This window comes from Amphibalanus amphitrite, unplaced genomic scaffold (genome assembly GCF_019059575.1).
Source record: "Amphibalanus amphitrite isolate SeventyFive unplaced genomic scaffold, NRLGWU_Aamphi_draft 000475F_arrow, whole genome shotgun sequence".
NCBI classification, from domain to species: Eukaryota; Metazoa; Arthropoda; class Thecostraca; order Balanomorpha; family Balanidae; genus Amphibalanus; species Amphibalanus amphitrite.
Window position 1 is genome coordinate 15,516 of NW_024881969.1, and position 18,131 is coordinate 33,646.

Consider the following 18,131-nt stretch of genomic DNA (forward strand, 5'->3'; position numbering starts at 1 on the left):
TGAGAGTTTCCAGTGTCAGATAGTATCTTTAGCCATCTGCGATCAGTCGATGAGCACGATTTGTGACCCGATGATCTTGTCTGACTGCTCACTCTCCCGTACCTACTACACACCGATCCGGTATCGACCCAATGCCGCAACACCGGGCCGGCTGGTCGCAAGGCAGCGCTGCTACGGCCCGGGCAACATCCCCACAAATCAACCCCCACAAATCTGCAAGTCCGACTGATGGTCGGTTAACTACTTAGCAGCAATCATAGCCGGCCATTCAGCGGTGACTACAGGTGACTGGACCGTGCAGAGCTGCAGGATGAAATCGGTGTCATCCAGCGGGTGGTAAACGGTCCCTCCAGCGCAGTCTCTCGCCTTCCGAGCGCCGTCGCTCGCCGCTGGAGCGCAGTCGTTGACGCTTGGCTGCTGTCTCTCGCCTCTCGGGCGCCGTCTCTCGGTCCTCGATCGCCACTGCTCGCCACTCGAGCTACCTTACTCGGCGCTCGAATGTAGTCTCTCCCGCTCAGCCCGGTCCGATAGCTCCATCAGCTCGCTGTGTGGCCGGCGGTGAGTGCAGATCGCTGACCCGACCGGTTCCGGCGATCTCCGGTCACGAGCCAAGTCCGCAGCTCGGGCAGACCTAATGTGGGGTCCGTGGCCCAGCCCGTGACTCGCTCACGTTATGTCCATACGGTAAACGGAGTCGGTGCAGAAGACATGATATCACGAAACTGGGCCGGGAGAGCCTGAAGCTCTTCTTTGGCGTTTTGAACACCGTCAGTCTATGGATCGCGTAAAGATGTTTTCAATAAACACTTGGAATTGCTTTTCATGAGGCAAACTTTTCATTGTTAATCCTTCTCTTGACTCCTTCCCTGTCTCGCACGCTTGATGTTACTAATTCATTACCCGCGAGCTAAAAGATCCAAAGACCCAAGCGTCTTGAACCCATTGTCCTCCAAGCAGCTCATACGCTCTGCACAGTTTGCAGTGTGCATACTGCCCCCCTCCCCCCCCCCCATCACGTCCTGTGCTGTCGTATCCGACAGACATCGCCTGAAGAAGCGACTAACAGTTGGATCTCTACGCAGCTGTAGAACCATTACCGCCCGTCACACGATCAGCCTGTCCGTCTGTCAAACCGCGACGGTTCCCGCGGACGCCGATCGACCGCGCTGCCAAGATGTTCCATCTGAGTCTGAACATTGTCAGATTTCGCACAATCATGTTACATCCAGGTGGATGTGGGAAAGACGAAAACGTGTAAAATGGAATGAATCGAGAAGACGTTATTTCTCATAACATCTGAACCTGAACCTGGACCTTGTTTTGATTCGTCTCAGCCAGCCCGGCTTCAAATCGTGACAGGAAACGTTATCAAAATTCGCCTTAGTTATGAAGGTGGTGGTGTGATGACTGCAGTGCTGACGAAGGAGCGGAGCTGTAACCGCGGCCGGTGCGCAGCGAGGGCGGTGGGTGAGCGGCCACCATACATCAGCGGCCTGCCGACGCCGCGTGCCGCCCTGTCGGCCGCCGCGAGGGGGCGGCGCCCGGTGAGCTCCATGTCGAATGGCAGGGTCGCCGCAGGAGATTAGCATCTACCTGGCCGGAATTCAGGGTCGGCGCGGCCCCACAGACGGACAAATAACACCCACAGCGCCGGTGCCGAGCCGCACATCGCGGATTGAACGGGCGCCCGGCCAGCAGACAAAGGAGGCGCGTCATTTCAGCTCGGCACTTCAGAGACAGGGCGGCGATTATTTTGGGATCAACTCTGTAGCGGAGCTGCTGGAGCGACCTTCTCAGCCGACCTCGTCGGTCATCCAGGGTCATGGCCCCGCGCGTGATACTAGAAAACATCGTAAATAGATAAATCTGTTTACGTTTCAGGCTCAGTAGCTTTCACCGATCTTTTACAACACGTCTTTCGAGAAGACGGATCGGGGGGAATAATCAAGACGTTTAGCTCCGGATTGGATTGCTCCGTCAGTCACCCGCCGAGATGTTCAGAAATCCCATCAATATCAGAGGCGAGGTCGTATATCCAGGGCACCGCGTGACGTCACACTGGCCGACCTTCCCTCCCTCTTCAGCAAGTGCCCCTCTCCCCACCACCTCACCTGCACAGCGAACTCACGTGAGCGCCGCTCCGCCCCGGGACAGCCGTTTACCAAGAGCCATCGGACGGTAGCAGGTCCAGCTCTCAACAGCCGGCTTTCAGCACCTGGTTTGCATCGACAATCAGATTAGCTGTCTCTACTCTGCCGGCTGGACTGTCCAATGAGCAGTTCCTGGGAACGGCGGGCGCAATTTATGCCCGCCATCGAGGTAGTCTCGATATACAGAGCCGGTTCGGGGTATTCCATTTGAACCTGCACCAATAGAGACAGCACTGGCGCATGACCCTCCTGAGACCAGCGTGGCTTAGTTCGAACCAACGATTAATGGTGTGATCCGGACCTTGCCCTCACACCGGGTCTCTCTCTCTCTCTCTCTCTCTCTCTCTCTCTCTCTCTCTCTCTCTCTCTCTCTCTCTCTCTCTCTCTCTCTCTCTCTCTCTCTCTCTCTCTCCCTCTCTCTCTCTCTCTCTCTCTCTCCCTCTCTCTCTCTCTCTCTCTCTCTCTCTCTCTCTCTCTCTTATCTCTCTCTCTCTCTCTCTCTCTCTCTCTCTCTCTCTCTCTCTCTCTCTCTCTCTCTCTCTCTCTCTCTCTCTCTCTCTCTCTCTTGTCTCTCTCCGACTCTCTCTCTCTCTCTCTCTCTCTCTCTCTCTCTCTCTCTCTCTCTCTCTCTCTCTCTCTCTCTCTCTCTCTCTCTGCCTCTCTCCCTTGAGGCACCTAAGCTGCTCGCCATTTTGACAGCCGAGGTAGCCGCCCTGACGCCCTGGGTGAGACACGTGGGTGCCGCCCTCCCCATCGGCAGAGCTCCTCTGTCCCGACCCGCCTCCTCTCATCTCTCCATCTGTGTGCCATGCTGATGTCGGCGGGAGGCGCATCTATCCAGCAGGGTCACTGCCGGAGGCCGCGCGCGCCGGGTCAGCCAGCTAGATGGGGTCAGCAGGTCGTGGACACCATAGCGTCCCGCCGAGATCAGCACGTAGCCCGTATGGAGGAGACGGCTGGCGTGGGTACGGGCGATTAGACAGCCCGCTGCCCGGCCGACCGCCATGGAAATGGTCCGACGTAAGTACCGACCGTGTCTGCAATGTCAGTGAACTCGGATAATGCGCAGCGAGAGAGATGAGCTTGCTGAAAAGCGCCACTGATTAGCAGCTTTGCTGCCGAAATCAAGGCGCTTTTTACAACTGAAAGGAATCGCTTTATTGGTTTTATCAGCCATAATTCTGATATGTATATTTTTGTATAAATGTATACACGAATAAATGTTATTTCATAAATGTTTAAATGTTGTCCAGTGTTCGCTCTGAGGTGGCGACGGCGGCATGGCGGCATGGCGCGGCGGCGGCAGCCGGGTGGCAGTGGCAGAGGCGGCGGTGGCGGCGGAGGCTGGCAGAGTCCAGAGGTCGACCCACCTGCGGCGGAACCGTTATCGCTTCTCTGCGCTCCACTCAGGCGGACAGAGCTGCCCAGTGCTGCAGCCGTCACCCGTGCCCTCTCCTCGCCTTCCTCCCTCCCTAAACCTTCTCTGCCCTTAACTAGAGGTGGCAAAAGATGAAAATTTTGGGAACCAGACTCGAACCAGACCCGGCTGGATATTTCTGGAACCAGTCGGACCCGGTCTTAGTTGGAATCGGAACCAGTTGGACCCGTTCCCCAAAAGTCAATTAATACAAACTACTTGTAGGTATCATTAGTTGCATCATGTAAAACAGCCTATTTCCCACTGGGAATACTCATGAGCTACTGTGTGCAAAGAAACAATCACTTCATTCACTTCATATTTTGCAATAATGTGTAGTGCGCAAGATGTATAGTTATGGTAGGACCCGGTTGGACCTGTCAGAAAATTTCCAGGAACCGGTCTGGACCGATATGGGTCCAGGCTGGTTCTTTGGACCGGGTCCTCGGGTCCACATTTTGCCACCTCTACCCTTAACTCCTCTCCTCCCCTCTCCTCTCCTCTCCTCTCCTCTCCTCTCCTCTCCCAAACCTCTTATCTCTCTCACCTCCCTTACCTCCCCTCCCCTCTCTTCCCCTCTCTCCTCCCCACCGCTTCTGGAGATGGCATCTCCCTCTGGCATCTCCCACCTCCTCTCCGAGTTGCGCTTGCGCAGCACGAGTGTCGATCAGACCATCTTACGGCGTGAGCAGAGACGCCCGTTGCTGCTACCGCGCTGCTATAAATGCCGCCGGTATTCGCCAAGGGCAGACCAGCGGGCCAGGCCGACCTGCATGAGGGTAGGGGCGTGCAATGCGCGTGGAGGCAGCGTTGGCACGCACCCTGCAGGGGAGGCGTGCGGCATGCACCCTGCGGAAGGGAAGCAGAACGAGCTGCCGGGAATGTGGGCCGTTCTGCGGGTTGTTCTTTTGGTCTGTCTGTGGGCCATCCGTAGCCAATGTGTGGTCACGTCATGACCAATACTCGTCCACCGCCCCCGGGCGACACAGCCGATCCAAGACGCGTGCTCCCTGCTGGACAAGTGCGCCAAATTGGCCGCCCCGCACCAGTAATTGTCCAAACGGGAAGCACCTGTTTCGGCTTCTGGATGGCCTTTGTCCGCTCGCGGCCACGGCCCCGGGGCGGCTAATGCGTGCTGACGGCACGGCGGCGCTGTTTTTCACGCGTCTGATGACAAAATGATACGCGCTCCTGTGTGGGAGCCAGAGGCCATGTTCAGCCGCGCGTGCTGTTAGCGGTGCCGGGGCCGGCTCGTGCGCTCCAGTCGGTCGGCCGGCACAAGGCCAGCTAATTAAATCCGACGCCTGACCCCGCTCCGTATGCCTAATTTGTTTGGCTGCCGTTGTTTGTCCGCCGCCGCGGATGAATTCGCCGAGTGGCTGAGGTCGCCGGGAAGGGTTCTCGGCCGACTGACGACTGTGAATAAACCACTGCAGCAATGCGCACGCGGCAGGTGAACGAGATCGAGCGAGATCGGTATCGACTAATGGCTCACGCCTCACAGGTGTAATCGAACCTGGCCGCCCGCCTCCGCCCGCTGACTGCCGACAGCCCCCGAGCATCCACTAGGGGGAGATGGAATGCTCCGATCTCTGACAGACCCACAGCCGGCGGCCGGCCGGCCGCGTGCCGAGTGGGCCGGGTCATTTCCCAACAGCGCTATCCTGTCCGATCAGTGTTTGCGTTCGCCCACGCGCAGCTCCGGTGAAGGCTGGGAGAAAGTACGGAGGGCGCCGAGTCCAGAGCCGCTGCTGTCCGGTGTCCCGGTCCACTCTGTGCCATCCGCCCCCGCTCCGGCCACGCTCCTGTCCGCCCCGCCCGCACCCGTCTCCGACAGACTTTATGACGAATCCTCGGTGAGTTTGATCTCATCAGGCCATCGCGACCGCCCCTGCCTGCGCCCGGCCGGGCAGCCCCGGCGGCCGGGCGCTCAGCCTCCACACGCGTCCCTGGAATCTTCTCTGCAGCGCCGTGATAAATTGCCGCAGATTATGCGGGGAATAACAGGGTCGGCGCGCCGGAGGCAGCGCCTCACATGTTTATAGATGGTGGCCGGCGGCGCGGCGGGCGGCCGGGTGCCGAGCGCCGGCGGGCCGCCGACGCCATGGGTTATCTCAGCGCCCCGCCGCCCATCCCAGATTCCTAACGATCGCCGCTGGTATGCCCCAAAATCACCTTCTTGCCCTTGTTCTTCGTACCCTTTGGATCCTCCCGCGCCCTAAGGTAACCGCTTTGGGTGTCTGAGACGAATCCGCCATCACATTAAATTCACATCTCGCATTCCGCACCTGTCCCAGAGCGCGTGTTTGGAGCGTGCGTGCCACGCGCGTGAGGCATGGAGATATGCCACCGCCGCTACGCCGCAGATGCGGCGCCTGACGCGCGTGTCTTCCCGATACGGCCTGTGTGGTAATCGCGAGATGAGTGACGCAAACACACGCCATCTCTCCCATGACATGTGTCGCCACGGAGTCACGGGGCGCAGTCGGCTGACAAATGTCGCTACGGTGCCGTGTTGGACAGCCGTGGATGAGGTGGTAATGGGATGGGTAGCAGGAGGCTCTGCAATCTGCCTACCAAGGCCAAAGGACTGGCATGAGAGATGGGGTGAAACAAGGCGGCCAGACGGGTGGCAGGTGCGTTGACAGGTGCGTTGTGAGGGTAACATGTAAACAGGCAACGAGCTTCAGCATGCTCTGACAAACCAACAGGTAAGCCTGAAGTCTGGGTCACGAGAGATATGCAAAAGTGGGAGAAGAGCGCAGACCACAAGAAAAGGGAAAATAGAATTTGCAATGGTAACAGGTAATTACAGGCAGAAGGCGCCGTAGGTAATGAGAGGCCCGCGCGGAGGAAGGTCGCTCTCCACCCGATCACGATCGGAAAGGGAGGGAGGGAGCGTGGTCTCCGGCGTCGCGCCGTCCGCCGTGACTGTGCACCGCCGAGAGAGCTGACCGGCGAGCGTGACGACTGATTTCCGACAGAACACGACAGTGCGCGGCCGATTGGGGAGATTTGTTACACCCGCCGAAACCGGTTACCGGGCTGATACCAATAAATACCGACTCGGACTGGTTGAGCCCCGCTGAGGTCGGCTGAGCGCCTGTTAATTTGGCTCAGCTCCGCCTTAGCTCCACTCGACTGGGTTCAATAATTTGCCCCGTTCAGCTCCGCGGAGCGCGCGGTCTGCGCCTCTGCTCTCCGGCGCCGGCCGTTGGCTCGCGGCCCGCGCGGCCGGCCGGACGGCTCGCCAGGGCCATGACCGGCGGCCGGCTGGCCCGAGGCGCTCCGTATCCACGGACAAATTACACATCTCCCGGCACCGGAGCGCCGGCGGAGCGGCCGCGCGTCGGCGCTGCATGCAACCGCGGCCATAACCGAGATTAAAACGCCCCTGCAGCCGGCACTCTGGCCGCCCGGCACACGAAGGGCCCGCTGCCGCCGCCGTCGGCCGATCAAAGTCAATCGGCCAAACGACCGGCCGGCGCGCCACGCTGACACTGGCCGCTGAGGTGTGGCCGAATTTGTCAACCTGAAACGAGCCGAAGCGCGGCCGGACGAGGCGGGCGGTCGCGGCTCAAGTCGCTAATGGGCGCTCACGTCCGGTCGGCCGGGGATGTCGCATCACTGGGACTGAGAGAGCGACCGATCGGCCCATCGCCAGCCCGCCCGGCTCGGCGGCGACAGAGTGCCGTACAAATGGGCGGCCGCCGCGCCGGGGGGCGGAGGTCCCGTCGAGGCGATACCTGTCCCTCCCTCCCCCTCCCTCCCTCCCCTCAGAGGGAGGGCACTCGCCGCTGACACATTCCAGTTCAGCGGGTCGCGGGATATACGGCCTCCCGGTGCTGTAAACCTGCCAATGGCCGGGGTGACGCCGGCCGTACACAAAGGCTAATAAAACGGCCGGCCGGTGCGGCGCACGGGCCACCGCCCGCCCGCTCGCCGCCCGCCCGCCCGATCGCTGCCCGCCGCCCGCCGCCGACCGCCCGCCCGCCGCCTCTAGCCGTTCGCGCAGCTAATGGCTGCCCACAGCCACCGCCGAGTCTCCGCACCCGGAAAAATAGAGCGATCAGGCGGCGCCGGCGGCGATATAGACGCGGAGATGATGCCCTCAGGGCAGGTCAGCCTGAACCCGACGCACCCCTGAGATGACCGGCACCGGCCGAAAGTCCGGCGCCGCCCCGCGCCGGCCGCAGGGCACACCGAGGATGGTGAGGGAGGGAGGGAGAGAGAGAGAGAGAGAGAGAGAGAGAGAGAGAGAGAGAGAGAGAGAGAGAGAGAGAGAGAGAGAGAGAGAGAGAGAGAGGAGGGGAGGACTGGAGATCACTGGTACAGAGAGACGGGATTCACACAGCGATGTGCAAGTAAGTACGGCGAACCGCTAATGTGCCACCAGTCGCGACCACTCTGTTATTTCCGTAATTGAGCGCTGATGAGACGGTTCTTTGCAGTCGTCCATCACAGAAGATGAGGTGGTTCTTTGTAGCTATCATACACATGCCGAGCAGCGGCGTATTTAGAAAATCGCGAAGGGGGGGGCCAAGGGTTTGGAGGGCGCCACCTCACCCAAGGAGGGCGCCATACGGTCGCGAGATAAAAAATCGCTCAGTGGGGGTTGGGGGGTTGGGAGGCGTTTTTTACCATGCCACCAGTTTTTTTTTTTGCGTAACCTCGTATAGGTCGTGCTGCATTGATTTTGCATCGTGTGTATTCTTTATACTCCAGGTCACAAAAGGTCAAGTGTTCTTGAAATGCTGCGCCGAAGGCGCGCGAAATTTTTGAAAACAACCTTTTCCTCCGCTTTTTAGGCACGCCTTTTATACGATCACTGTTCAAAGCTCCTCTCGCTCTTTTACCAAATTTGAAGGTGTAAAAAATACCTAAGGTTTGGTCGGGCCGCTGCCACACAAACTGTACAGAAAGCTTGGCTCATGGGTGTCGATGTATAAAAGTTTATTGGCGGTGGCATATCTACGCACCAGATCACTGTATCGGATTGATACCGGAGCGCGAGATGCGTAAACATCATCCAAATTACCTCAGACCAGCCTTCATAGCCTTCTCACAGATGCATACAGTGTACCCACATAACCAGTTTCAATCACCGAAACTTAAGATGCCTGCTGTTGCGCCCGAACCTGTTGACAATACTTAATCGTAATCCATATAGATGCCATGATGCACGTAAAGTAGGATCAATCCGTTAAGACCAAAGACGTGTTTTATGCATCGTAGAGCGTAGATAGTTTTGGTAGGTATAGATACTTCATTCATTGTGCTGAATGCACGTTCATTTGTGGCAGTTTTCACAGGCAAGACATCAACTATGTGCAATAGAACGACTAAGTTGAAAAACATGCCAAAGGAGTAAATAAATGATAGGAGGGCAGCGATCAACGGATGTTGCCAATAGGTAGAAGGGCTGCGATCCACAGGAGGGCACTAATAGGTAGAAGAGCCCCGATCAACATCCCGAGTTTCGACAGTAGGGCACCGATAGGTAGGAAGTTGGCGAGCAGCAGGAGGGCGCCAATGGATAGAAGGGCAGCGATCAACAGGAGGGCACCAATAGGTAGGAGGGCGCCGATCAACAATCAACAGGAGGGCGCCACCAGGTAAGAGGGTGGCGAGGAACAGGAGAGCACCAATAGGAGGGTGGCGATCAACAAGAGGTCGCCAATAGGTGGGAGGGCGGTCATCAACTGGAAGTCGCCAATGAGCGGAAGGGTGACGATTAAAATGGGGGTGGCAATGGTGAGGAGGGCGCCTTTGCTCAAGAGGATGACACGAACAGGAGGGCGTCTGTGCGGAGGGCGCTGGTCAACAGGAAGGTGCCAGTGGATAGGAGGGCGGTGATCAACAGGAGGGTGCCAGTGGTTAGGAGGGCGGCGATCTACACGAGGGCGCCAATGGGAGAAGGGCCCCGATTAACATTCAACAGGAAGGACTAGGGAACCAATAGGTAGGAGGGCGGCACTGAACAAGAGGGTGCCAAAAGGGAGAAAGGCGGCCTTCAAAATTTCACATGAGGGCTCAATAGGTAGGAGAGCGCCAATAATTATGAGGACGCCGATCAGCAGAAGGGCGGCAATGTGTAGCAGGGTGGCGACCTACAGGAGGGCGCCTTCGGGTGAGAGGGCGCTTATTTACAGGACAGCGGATTACATAGGCGACCACCGTTACGCTTAGAGAGCTACAGCCTACAAATGTGGTTGGAGGGCGCCCGAGGGAGCCCTCCAACCGTATTTGGAGGGCGTATTTGGAATGGGCGTCCTCCGAGGGCGCCCTCCATCCGTATTTTCCCTGTAAACACATTCGCGATTGGAGGGCGCCCTCCAGTCGCGATTGTTTTTCGATTCGATTATATCACAATTGCATTTGCGATTGGAGGGCGCCTTCGGCGCCCTCCAATCGCAAAGGGCGCCTTCGGCGCCCAAGGGGGGGGCCATGGCCCAGTGGCCCCCCCCCTGCCTACGCCCCTGATGCCGAGAATGGGCAGTCATGAGGCGAGCCGGCCACCTGTCGCACCTGTGAGGATGGTGCTTTGGTCGCCGCAGCGGTCTCTCGCTAGTGTTTTGTTCCCAGACGCAGTCTCCACTGGTTTGACGCTAGCGGTGGCTTCTGCCGTGTGAATTGGACGGGAAGCGAGCAGTCTGCCGCCGCGCCCGCATTCCTATGCCAACATTTTCCTTGGTAGTCGCCCCTATATGCCGGCTTGCTCAAAAGAGGACCGTTAGCTCTCGTCGTCAACCATTGAGCAGTCACTGATTCGGTGGTATTTTGAAGCAGGCGGTCCGGGTCCGTCGCGTCATGAAGCTGTTTGGTGATTGTGGCTCGGGCAGCGGTCTCTGAGTTAATGACGCCGCGCGGACAGTCATCTGGGAACAGGCGTGACCGCCAATTTACAGCCTATTGACGCTTCGTATGTGTCAGATGCGGTATGTGTGCCACAGGGGACGGCAACAGCGAACCATCCAGCAGCCCAGCGTGGGCAAACATCATCACCGCAGCACACTATACCATTGGAACTTGTAAATCGTAAAAAACTGAGTTGGAAGCTCTACCTGAGTGCTCCATATACAATAAAAAACATTTTGATTAAGTTGAAACGGCGGTGTCAGCCCTACTCTCATCTGGTCGAGATGGAGCGGCCGCAGCAGTTGCAGCTTCTAGACCCGCTATACCGCACCTGTCGCGAGGGTGGTCGGCAGCTAACGAAATTGGCCAGCAGTCAACGAGGTCGTTTCCCAGTGGACCGGCCATAAAAGCGAGTCGTACCCTCTGGAACACCGGTCACGGACTCCCCATGGCCCTTTTTGGCAGTCATTAGACGCAAAAATGTGTGCGGCTGAGACAACGACTAATTATGTCTCACCTTGGCATGTCCAGCACGAGACACGCAACGCGAAACAAGCTTATAATACCGGGAACTGCTGATTGGTGGAAATATAACGCCGCGTGCGAGGGATTGTCGTAAACGTTAATTGAATCAGAAATGTCATGTATAGTTGAACACTTCAGTAACAAGTGTAACTACTGAACTTTTCCTCTAAATCAGTGCGATTGTTGATGACAAATGTAGAGACATGGTCTGTACGATGCACAGTGTGGCCGAACACCAGTTTAGCGCGAATTTAATCCCAGCGCCGCTCGGATCCACTGAAAATGGTTCTCTGGTTCCAAAACTGACACTTACCTTTCGCCGGACTTATTGGTTTTCAAAATACGCGCCGGTCGAAGGGGGGGGGGGGGGGGTACGACCCCCGTCGCTGTTTCGCCCCTGATGGAGCTAGAGCCCCGCGGAAAAAAAAAACGAGCGTGTACGCCGTTACGAGACGCAGCGACTGGTATCCGATTTTAAGGTCTCAGGCCAACCTGTGACCTCTGAGGTCAGGTCAAGTGACCCAGGCGCGGATTCGTTTTTTATTAATAACTTCGCGAAAAAATGCCGCAGAGCCGCAATTTTGGTATCATCATGTTCGCCTCACTCAGGCGCGTCGAATGGTATACTTTTTGTTCGGCTGAAGTTAACTTAAGGTGTTGACCTTGGGTCAAGGTCAGGTCAGAATCCTCCAGATCACGAAGTTGGTTGAAGGAGGTCATGTCGCGTATCATTCGATTCGGCAAGTCTTCCTGAGTCCATTGGTGGCTTTCTCGACTCGCTAGCTCAATTTAATCGGGAGTTATTGACGAAAAACTCTTATTACCCTAGTGACGTCATAAATGACGTCACGTAAGACCAACAATGCATAAGTGAAGCATCGGACCTTGCAAGGAGTGCATGAAATCACGATTTCGTGTGCTTGAGATAGTTTATTAGGCTGGAGCCTATCCGGCCGCGCCGCCCCCGACCTTGGTCAGGTCACATAGGGCGGCCGACTAGACATGTTCAAAGCTGAGTTGACGGCAAATAGGCAAAAACTGGCAGCTGAAACTTGCTCGCTTATGTTCAGAAAGGTGCGATGAGTTCAGCCATGCCCTATTCGTCATATCCATTTTTATCCATTTTGACATTTTTCAACTTCTTTATTAAATACTATCGTGAGAACGATGCACATGCAGGGCTCTTGTTGTAACTCATTAAACTCAAAAACCATGCATTGAAAAGCTACAATGATAGCAGAAACAGCTTCATCATGAATTGTGCTATCCAGTGATATGCTATTTTCTCATATATCTTCTCGAAACTTCCGTAAAATTTACGTTGAAAACTGGACATATTTATCAGTACCATAGCCCGATTTTAGGAACCGGAGCGTGGGTCTACTTTCGGCAGGGATATAAGTCCTCAAATGGTAAAGTGGCTTAAAAATAAGGTTCTATCCGATAACTTCAGACAATTTCCTACCCACTGATAGGTATAAATAACAGTTTATCGAAAGTCGGGTTTTTGATTAAATTCGCGCTAATCTGGTATTCGGCAAGACCGTGCGATGGTCTGCGAGCGGAGGAGATAGGCAGATGTATAATGTATATGATAACTATGTAGGCAATCTAATAGGTACAAATGCCCTTGTCCAGTACCTACTTCAAGTTACGGTCACATGGTGTTACATGGTGGCTGTTATTTGAGAAAATTGCACAGCTCTAACTTACCTGTATCTCCTGTATGAGCTCCTGATCGTCCAGTAGGATTATTTTGCAGTGATAGGTGTTATTTTTGGCTCCGAAACACTTCATGGCTGGGCCCGAAGCCGCCGAGGCTTGGGCAGCTCAGCTCCGGCTGGCTCACGAGCTGGTCACTGCTCTGTCGTGGAGCTGTGTGAGCTGCGGAGCTCAGCGGCTCTGTCGGGTGAGGGGCGATCACAGTCCCCTTCAGACCATTCGTGCTATGACGGGCACCTGAGGAAGGCAGAAACAGATACTGGTTACAGTGGAAAATAAAAACACCAGCCCATCGTATATTTCAGCAACCGAAACACTTTCGAAAAACGCCTACAAAGGCTGGTAGGTCAGTAACACGAAATGAGCCCGGTTGTTGACTGTGTTGTCAGCATCAAAGCTATTCAACAGGGAGCATCTCGTATGTGCAGCGATGGCAGGCTACCAGTGACTGCTTTCACTAGTCAGATAATGTAACTTTGAAGTCAGCAATCATCAACAATATGAAGTGTCAAGTCTGTGGCATCAAGCCTTCATTCAGACGTCACATCGGGCAGTCTTCTGTCATCAGCGATATACTCAGACACGAATCACCACACCTGTCAGCCAGCTGCCTGTCAGCTGCCTGCCCCAGTTCAGCTCACGCTGTCGCCTGTCATGCCGTCGCTGTTCTACAGATCTATATCGACTGGGACGTGCATCCGGGATTATAAAAGCAGTGTTCGGCTCCGATCTATCGATCATGTAGCTCACCGTTACTTAGCTCTCTGAACCTCCAAGCGTGATTTTTTTAGCATAGCGTTCTGTTTGAGAGAACATGGTGGAAAGTTTTGAAAGGTTATCAGTCGTTGGGAAAAGTATAAAAATACTCATAATCCAAGCGTAAAAGTGCAGATAAAACACAACAGATGCAAATTTCAGTGTAGCACGAATTCCTTTCAGACATTCACATTAAATCCGACACAGTGAAAGGCGCGCCCAAACAGCCCCCTGCTGTCTCACCTGGCAGACTAACTTTCGTCGGTGCATGTTATCAACATTTGAAGCAGAGGAACGCTTCGGAATTTTCCCTGGGATGATCCCATGGGGACCTGCTGGAGGACGGAATAAACGGGCACATATCAGCACTATTTGCTCATATTCCGCTGCTCATACGATGCAGCTTTATCGAATTAACGAAAAAAGTATATAATTGGTATCTAGCAACCATCTAATTGGAGCATCCTTAAGTTTGGGGGTTCGCCTCAAAGCTAGCTTGCCGCCAGCACTGCCCGTTCTCTGCCAGTTAACTGCTAGTTCAAGTCCACCGAACTCCAGTCTGCCCGTGGCCAGCCAGTGCAGTGGTCGGCCGAAACAAAGCCGATACGCCGCAGCCTAGCCAGTGTTTATGGTGCGGCCCCTGTTAATATGGTAATGGCCAAAAGGTTGGAGAACCCATTTGAAGGCGGCGGCTCGCTGCGCCGCCTCCGACCAAGCCGGGCCCCACTACCGACCCGAGTTTTTGTCGATCGCTCCGTTCGTTATGTACACCTTGGGGGCTGTCGGCCGGCCGGCCGCCGCGGTCCGGGAACCCTCTGCGCCGCTGTTAGCCGCTGCGGGGTTGTTTTTGTCAGTCTAGTGTCATTGGCGAAAGCAAGAGCGCGAAATTCCGCGTGCTAAACGCCCCGGAACACGAGACAACAATGCGGGACGCGTGCGAGCTCTTGAGAGGGCACTGCTCTGTGTTGAATGAACACTGCCGCTTTGTCTGTCGATGGTGTCGAGTGTGTAAAGAGCTCGACGGTAAGAGTAGTCGGACTGGCTCATGAATTCGTGAGAATGGGACCACACATGTGTCGTAACACAGCGGATTGTGTAAACACGGCGCGCTGATTTCTCATTTCACTCGCTGTTTTTTGCGGCTCCCATCGACGACAGGCAGCTCCGGTGAGACTCGAGCGAGTTTACACAGAGCAGAGTGGAGTCTCTCCCCGCAGACTTCACCAGCCACACAGAGTTCCGGTCAGAGGTCAACGATCCTCCGCTAAGACAAATGTGTCTGCATACACCGCTAGTCCTCGGATGGTCGTTTGGATCGGCGGGGAGGATGGCTGTGGATGAGATCGGGTCGAGACCGTGACCGGGTCAGCGGGTAACGTTTTTAGATCAATGATCAGGTCGTAATCAAACTCAGGAATGGGGCGCGTGTAATGCGAATCAAAGCTTACGGGTTCATAATATTTATACGCGGCGCTGTAATAACACGGAGAGCTTGATAACGGAGAGCTATAATAACACGGAGAGCTTGCTGCTCATCATCAGGATAAAGATATGCCTGGCTGAGGCGAACCATACGGGAGTCGTGAGCATGTCATGAAGATAACTCAGGCCAGACACGGGTCATTCCCATCCCAGGTCAGACACCACTGATCATCGTCGATCAGACAAAGGTCGCGTTGTCTGACCTCCAGGTCGTCAGAGGTCAGCGGCGTCAGGTTCGGCAGAGGTCAGCCGCACCACACTCCGCAGAGGCCAGACCCGACGGCGCACGGCGGCAGCTCTGTGCCCGCTCGGGTCCAGAACCGACCGCGCTCATGCATGACCGGCGGTCGAGCGGCGTGCTCCCGGTATCGGTGGCCGGGGTCCCGGACGGTCACCACACCTGTTCTGGGCCGGCCTTGATGTGTGTGGGAACCGCCCGCCTCCCACAATGCCGACACCGGAAGGCGACTCAGCCGCACGAGGTCCGTCCGGTAGGCAGTATGGGGGCGGTGGAGCGTCAAACCGCCAACCCCGGGTGACGGGGCGGGGCTGAGGAGCCGGTGACGCGGACCAGGGGGCGGGGACGGTGTCACAGGAAACGGACAGCTAAAAAACGGACGGACGGGCGGCCGCGACAAGTGACGCACGGGGGCAGATGGAGGGCGAGGACGAGCCAGTGTCTCAGGGACCACTGGGGCCCGTCTCCGTGGATAAAATAGCTCGGAGGAGCACCACCGACCAGCGCTGTGCGCTATAAAGGATGCTTCCTGCCGGCGGCGGGCCGGGCCGGTAGGATCGCCGATCGCGTGCAGACCGCCCTCCCGGAGCGGCGGCCTGCACGACGGCCACACGACGATACCATCGGCCCGGAATCACACCTGCACCCAATGTGGCACCGGCGCGGCGCCGCCGCCGACACCGATGACGGCCGCGAAAACATAATCCCCGGCTATAGAATGGTCGAGTGTAAAAATGGGGGCGGATACGTGGAAACATTCCGCGTATTTTTCGTGATTCGTGAGAAAATGTATGAATTAGGTGAGGTTTACGGACGGGGAATAAAAACGGTCTACCTTCCTCGCGAGCAGTGTTGACGTCAGCCGAATCGCTGGATGACGTGATTTCGTCCGACTTACTTGACTGTCGCCGAGTCTGGTTGGCGGACCAGCTCCGATGGAATGTGATGGTTCGTGCACTCAAAACCGGCGGCGACGGCGGCAAAGTCAGCGTCGCGCGGTCCAGCACACCCCACCCTCCGCTCGCGGCACCAGCGCACGACTGGAATAGCACGGTACCGCCGCCCGCCGCTCGCCGCCCGCCGCTCCAGTCACGATCAGACGGCGGACTGTCCGGCCCCACAGTAGCGACATCCAGCGGCAGCAGAGTACACTGCAGCTTATGAGCTCTGAGTGCAGGCGACGCGGTAGTCGGTGTGCGGAGACTACAACGGTGGAATGCGTCGGTCAGCATTTGTGAACACCTAGGGTAGACCGGGGCAAGTCGCCCCGCCGAGGTAAAACGCCTCACCGATGTTTCTCGGAGCTGGCAGAGTTCTGGGGAAACATCCTCTCTTCTATAAAACGTGCACTACATGATCATTATATGAGCAGACCAGTGGCGGATCCAGGGGGGGGGGGCTGCGGGGGCTGGCAGCCCCCACCCAAGGAAAACTGGCGCCACTGCGCCGAAGGCGCAGTGGCGCCAATTTTCAATTCGCAACTCATCGGAGTGCCACATACTAGGACTAGGATGCAAAAATCAGTCGAATAACGTCGTTTCAGTACGCTCCGCACCGATATTTCCAATCGTGTGGTGTCACTGTACATACTGATCCTGGGCGCCTCTTGTCAGGGCCACTGGGCGCCAATATTTCAGCGCCAATACGATGCGACTATGGCGCCCATCCGGGGCGTGGCGCCCAATTATGACCTGCAGCCCCTCCCCAGTGAAAATCCTGGATCCGCCACTGGAGCAGACTGGAAAGAAATTGTGATGACTCTTTCGGGAGATATAGCCAAAAATGTGTTTTTTGAGTGATTTTTATGTTTTGTTGTCAGATTATGCATCATAGCGTTCCTTTATGGTCCATATCAGGTTAACGACTTTTATGTATTTTGAACAACTGTTATCTAACGCTTATCATGCCGGGTTGGTTCGTGTTAAATTATGTCTTGCTGGAGTGCAAAGCTTTGTTCTCTGATCGAACTACGTGATGGGGTAAAACGCCCCAGTAGGTCACGGGGCAAAATGCCCCATGGGGCGTTTTACCTCATGTGTTGTTCGGGCTACCCACTTTCTAATGTTCGGTAGCTGGCGAACAGTAAGTTTCTATGCCTTTATGTGTATTTTTCCCAGCAACTGGATGGGAAAGAAAGTATTCTGTAGACATTTGCATTGCAATAATTTATTATTTGGTCTTATGAGGCAGGTGAAAAACCTGCTCATACAATAGTGTCATAGCTGAACACCTGACAGGATGGAAGGTGCTAACTTCAGCGCCGTGCCTCCAGAGGTCTAACAGACCTCTCATATAAGATTTAGCCAACTACCAAGTTAAATCTGTAATCTAAAGTATGGGGCTACTTGCCCCAGGCCGTGGGGCGTTTTGCCCTGGGGTTGGGGCAAAATGCCCCATTTGCAGTTGCTTCACAAATCACTTCCTAGCTTGGAGTCCGATCATAAGTGAATGAATTTGAGGGGTGCACTTTAAAGTAAAATGTCCAAAGAACGCATTGAGCACAAATTTGGCCTTCCAGGTGATGTGGGACAAAATTTATGTAGCAAAATAAATTATCTGGGGCGTCTTGCCCCGGGCTACCCTACATATAGGGCGTCGGCGGTCGTGTCCAGACTCATTCCAAATTGTAAATGCTGGCGAAAGCTCAGCTTCGGTTTGGTGGCCTGAGAGTACGAAAATCGTTTGAATTTATTTATTTGTTTATTTATTTATTTATTTAGGTATTTATTATTTATTTATTTAACGTCAGTCGTCAATTAATCTTTCCACCCATGTGTGGCTGTTCCAGAGCCAGGGTCACCAGTTAACCCTATTCCGGGCGGGCTCTGAAAGGTTCGGAATCCTTTTCGACCCCCCCCCCTAGACCTCGAAAATCACGAATCGGAGCGACAAACGGTAAACGGCGTTTGATAGTTTGTTGAAAGCCCTACAACTTTTATAAATATCTTTTTAGGGTAAGGTCAATATTGAGGTCACTAGAGGT

General features: G+C 55.5%; 1 protein-coding gene across 1 annotated transcript in view; it reads right to left on the reverse strand.

Annotated features, from left to right (window-relative positions):
- Nucleotides 1-16,227, reverse strand: part of LOC122392230 (band 4.1-like protein 4A) — a gene marked incomplete at its 3' end in the record, with an annotated part of 30,989 nt that extends 14,762 nt beyond the window's left edge. Inside the window, exons 1-2 of the mRNA XM_043386864.1 lie at nt 16,047-16,227; nt 12,664-12,909 (exon numbers count right to left, since the gene is read on the reverse strand). Of these exons, the coding sequence (XP_043242799.1) occupies nt 12,664-12,747 (84 nt within the window). The remainder of the gene's footprint in view (nt 1-12,663; nt 12,910-16,046) is intronic.
- Between the last annotated feature and the right edge of the window lie 1,904 nt (nt 16,228-18,131).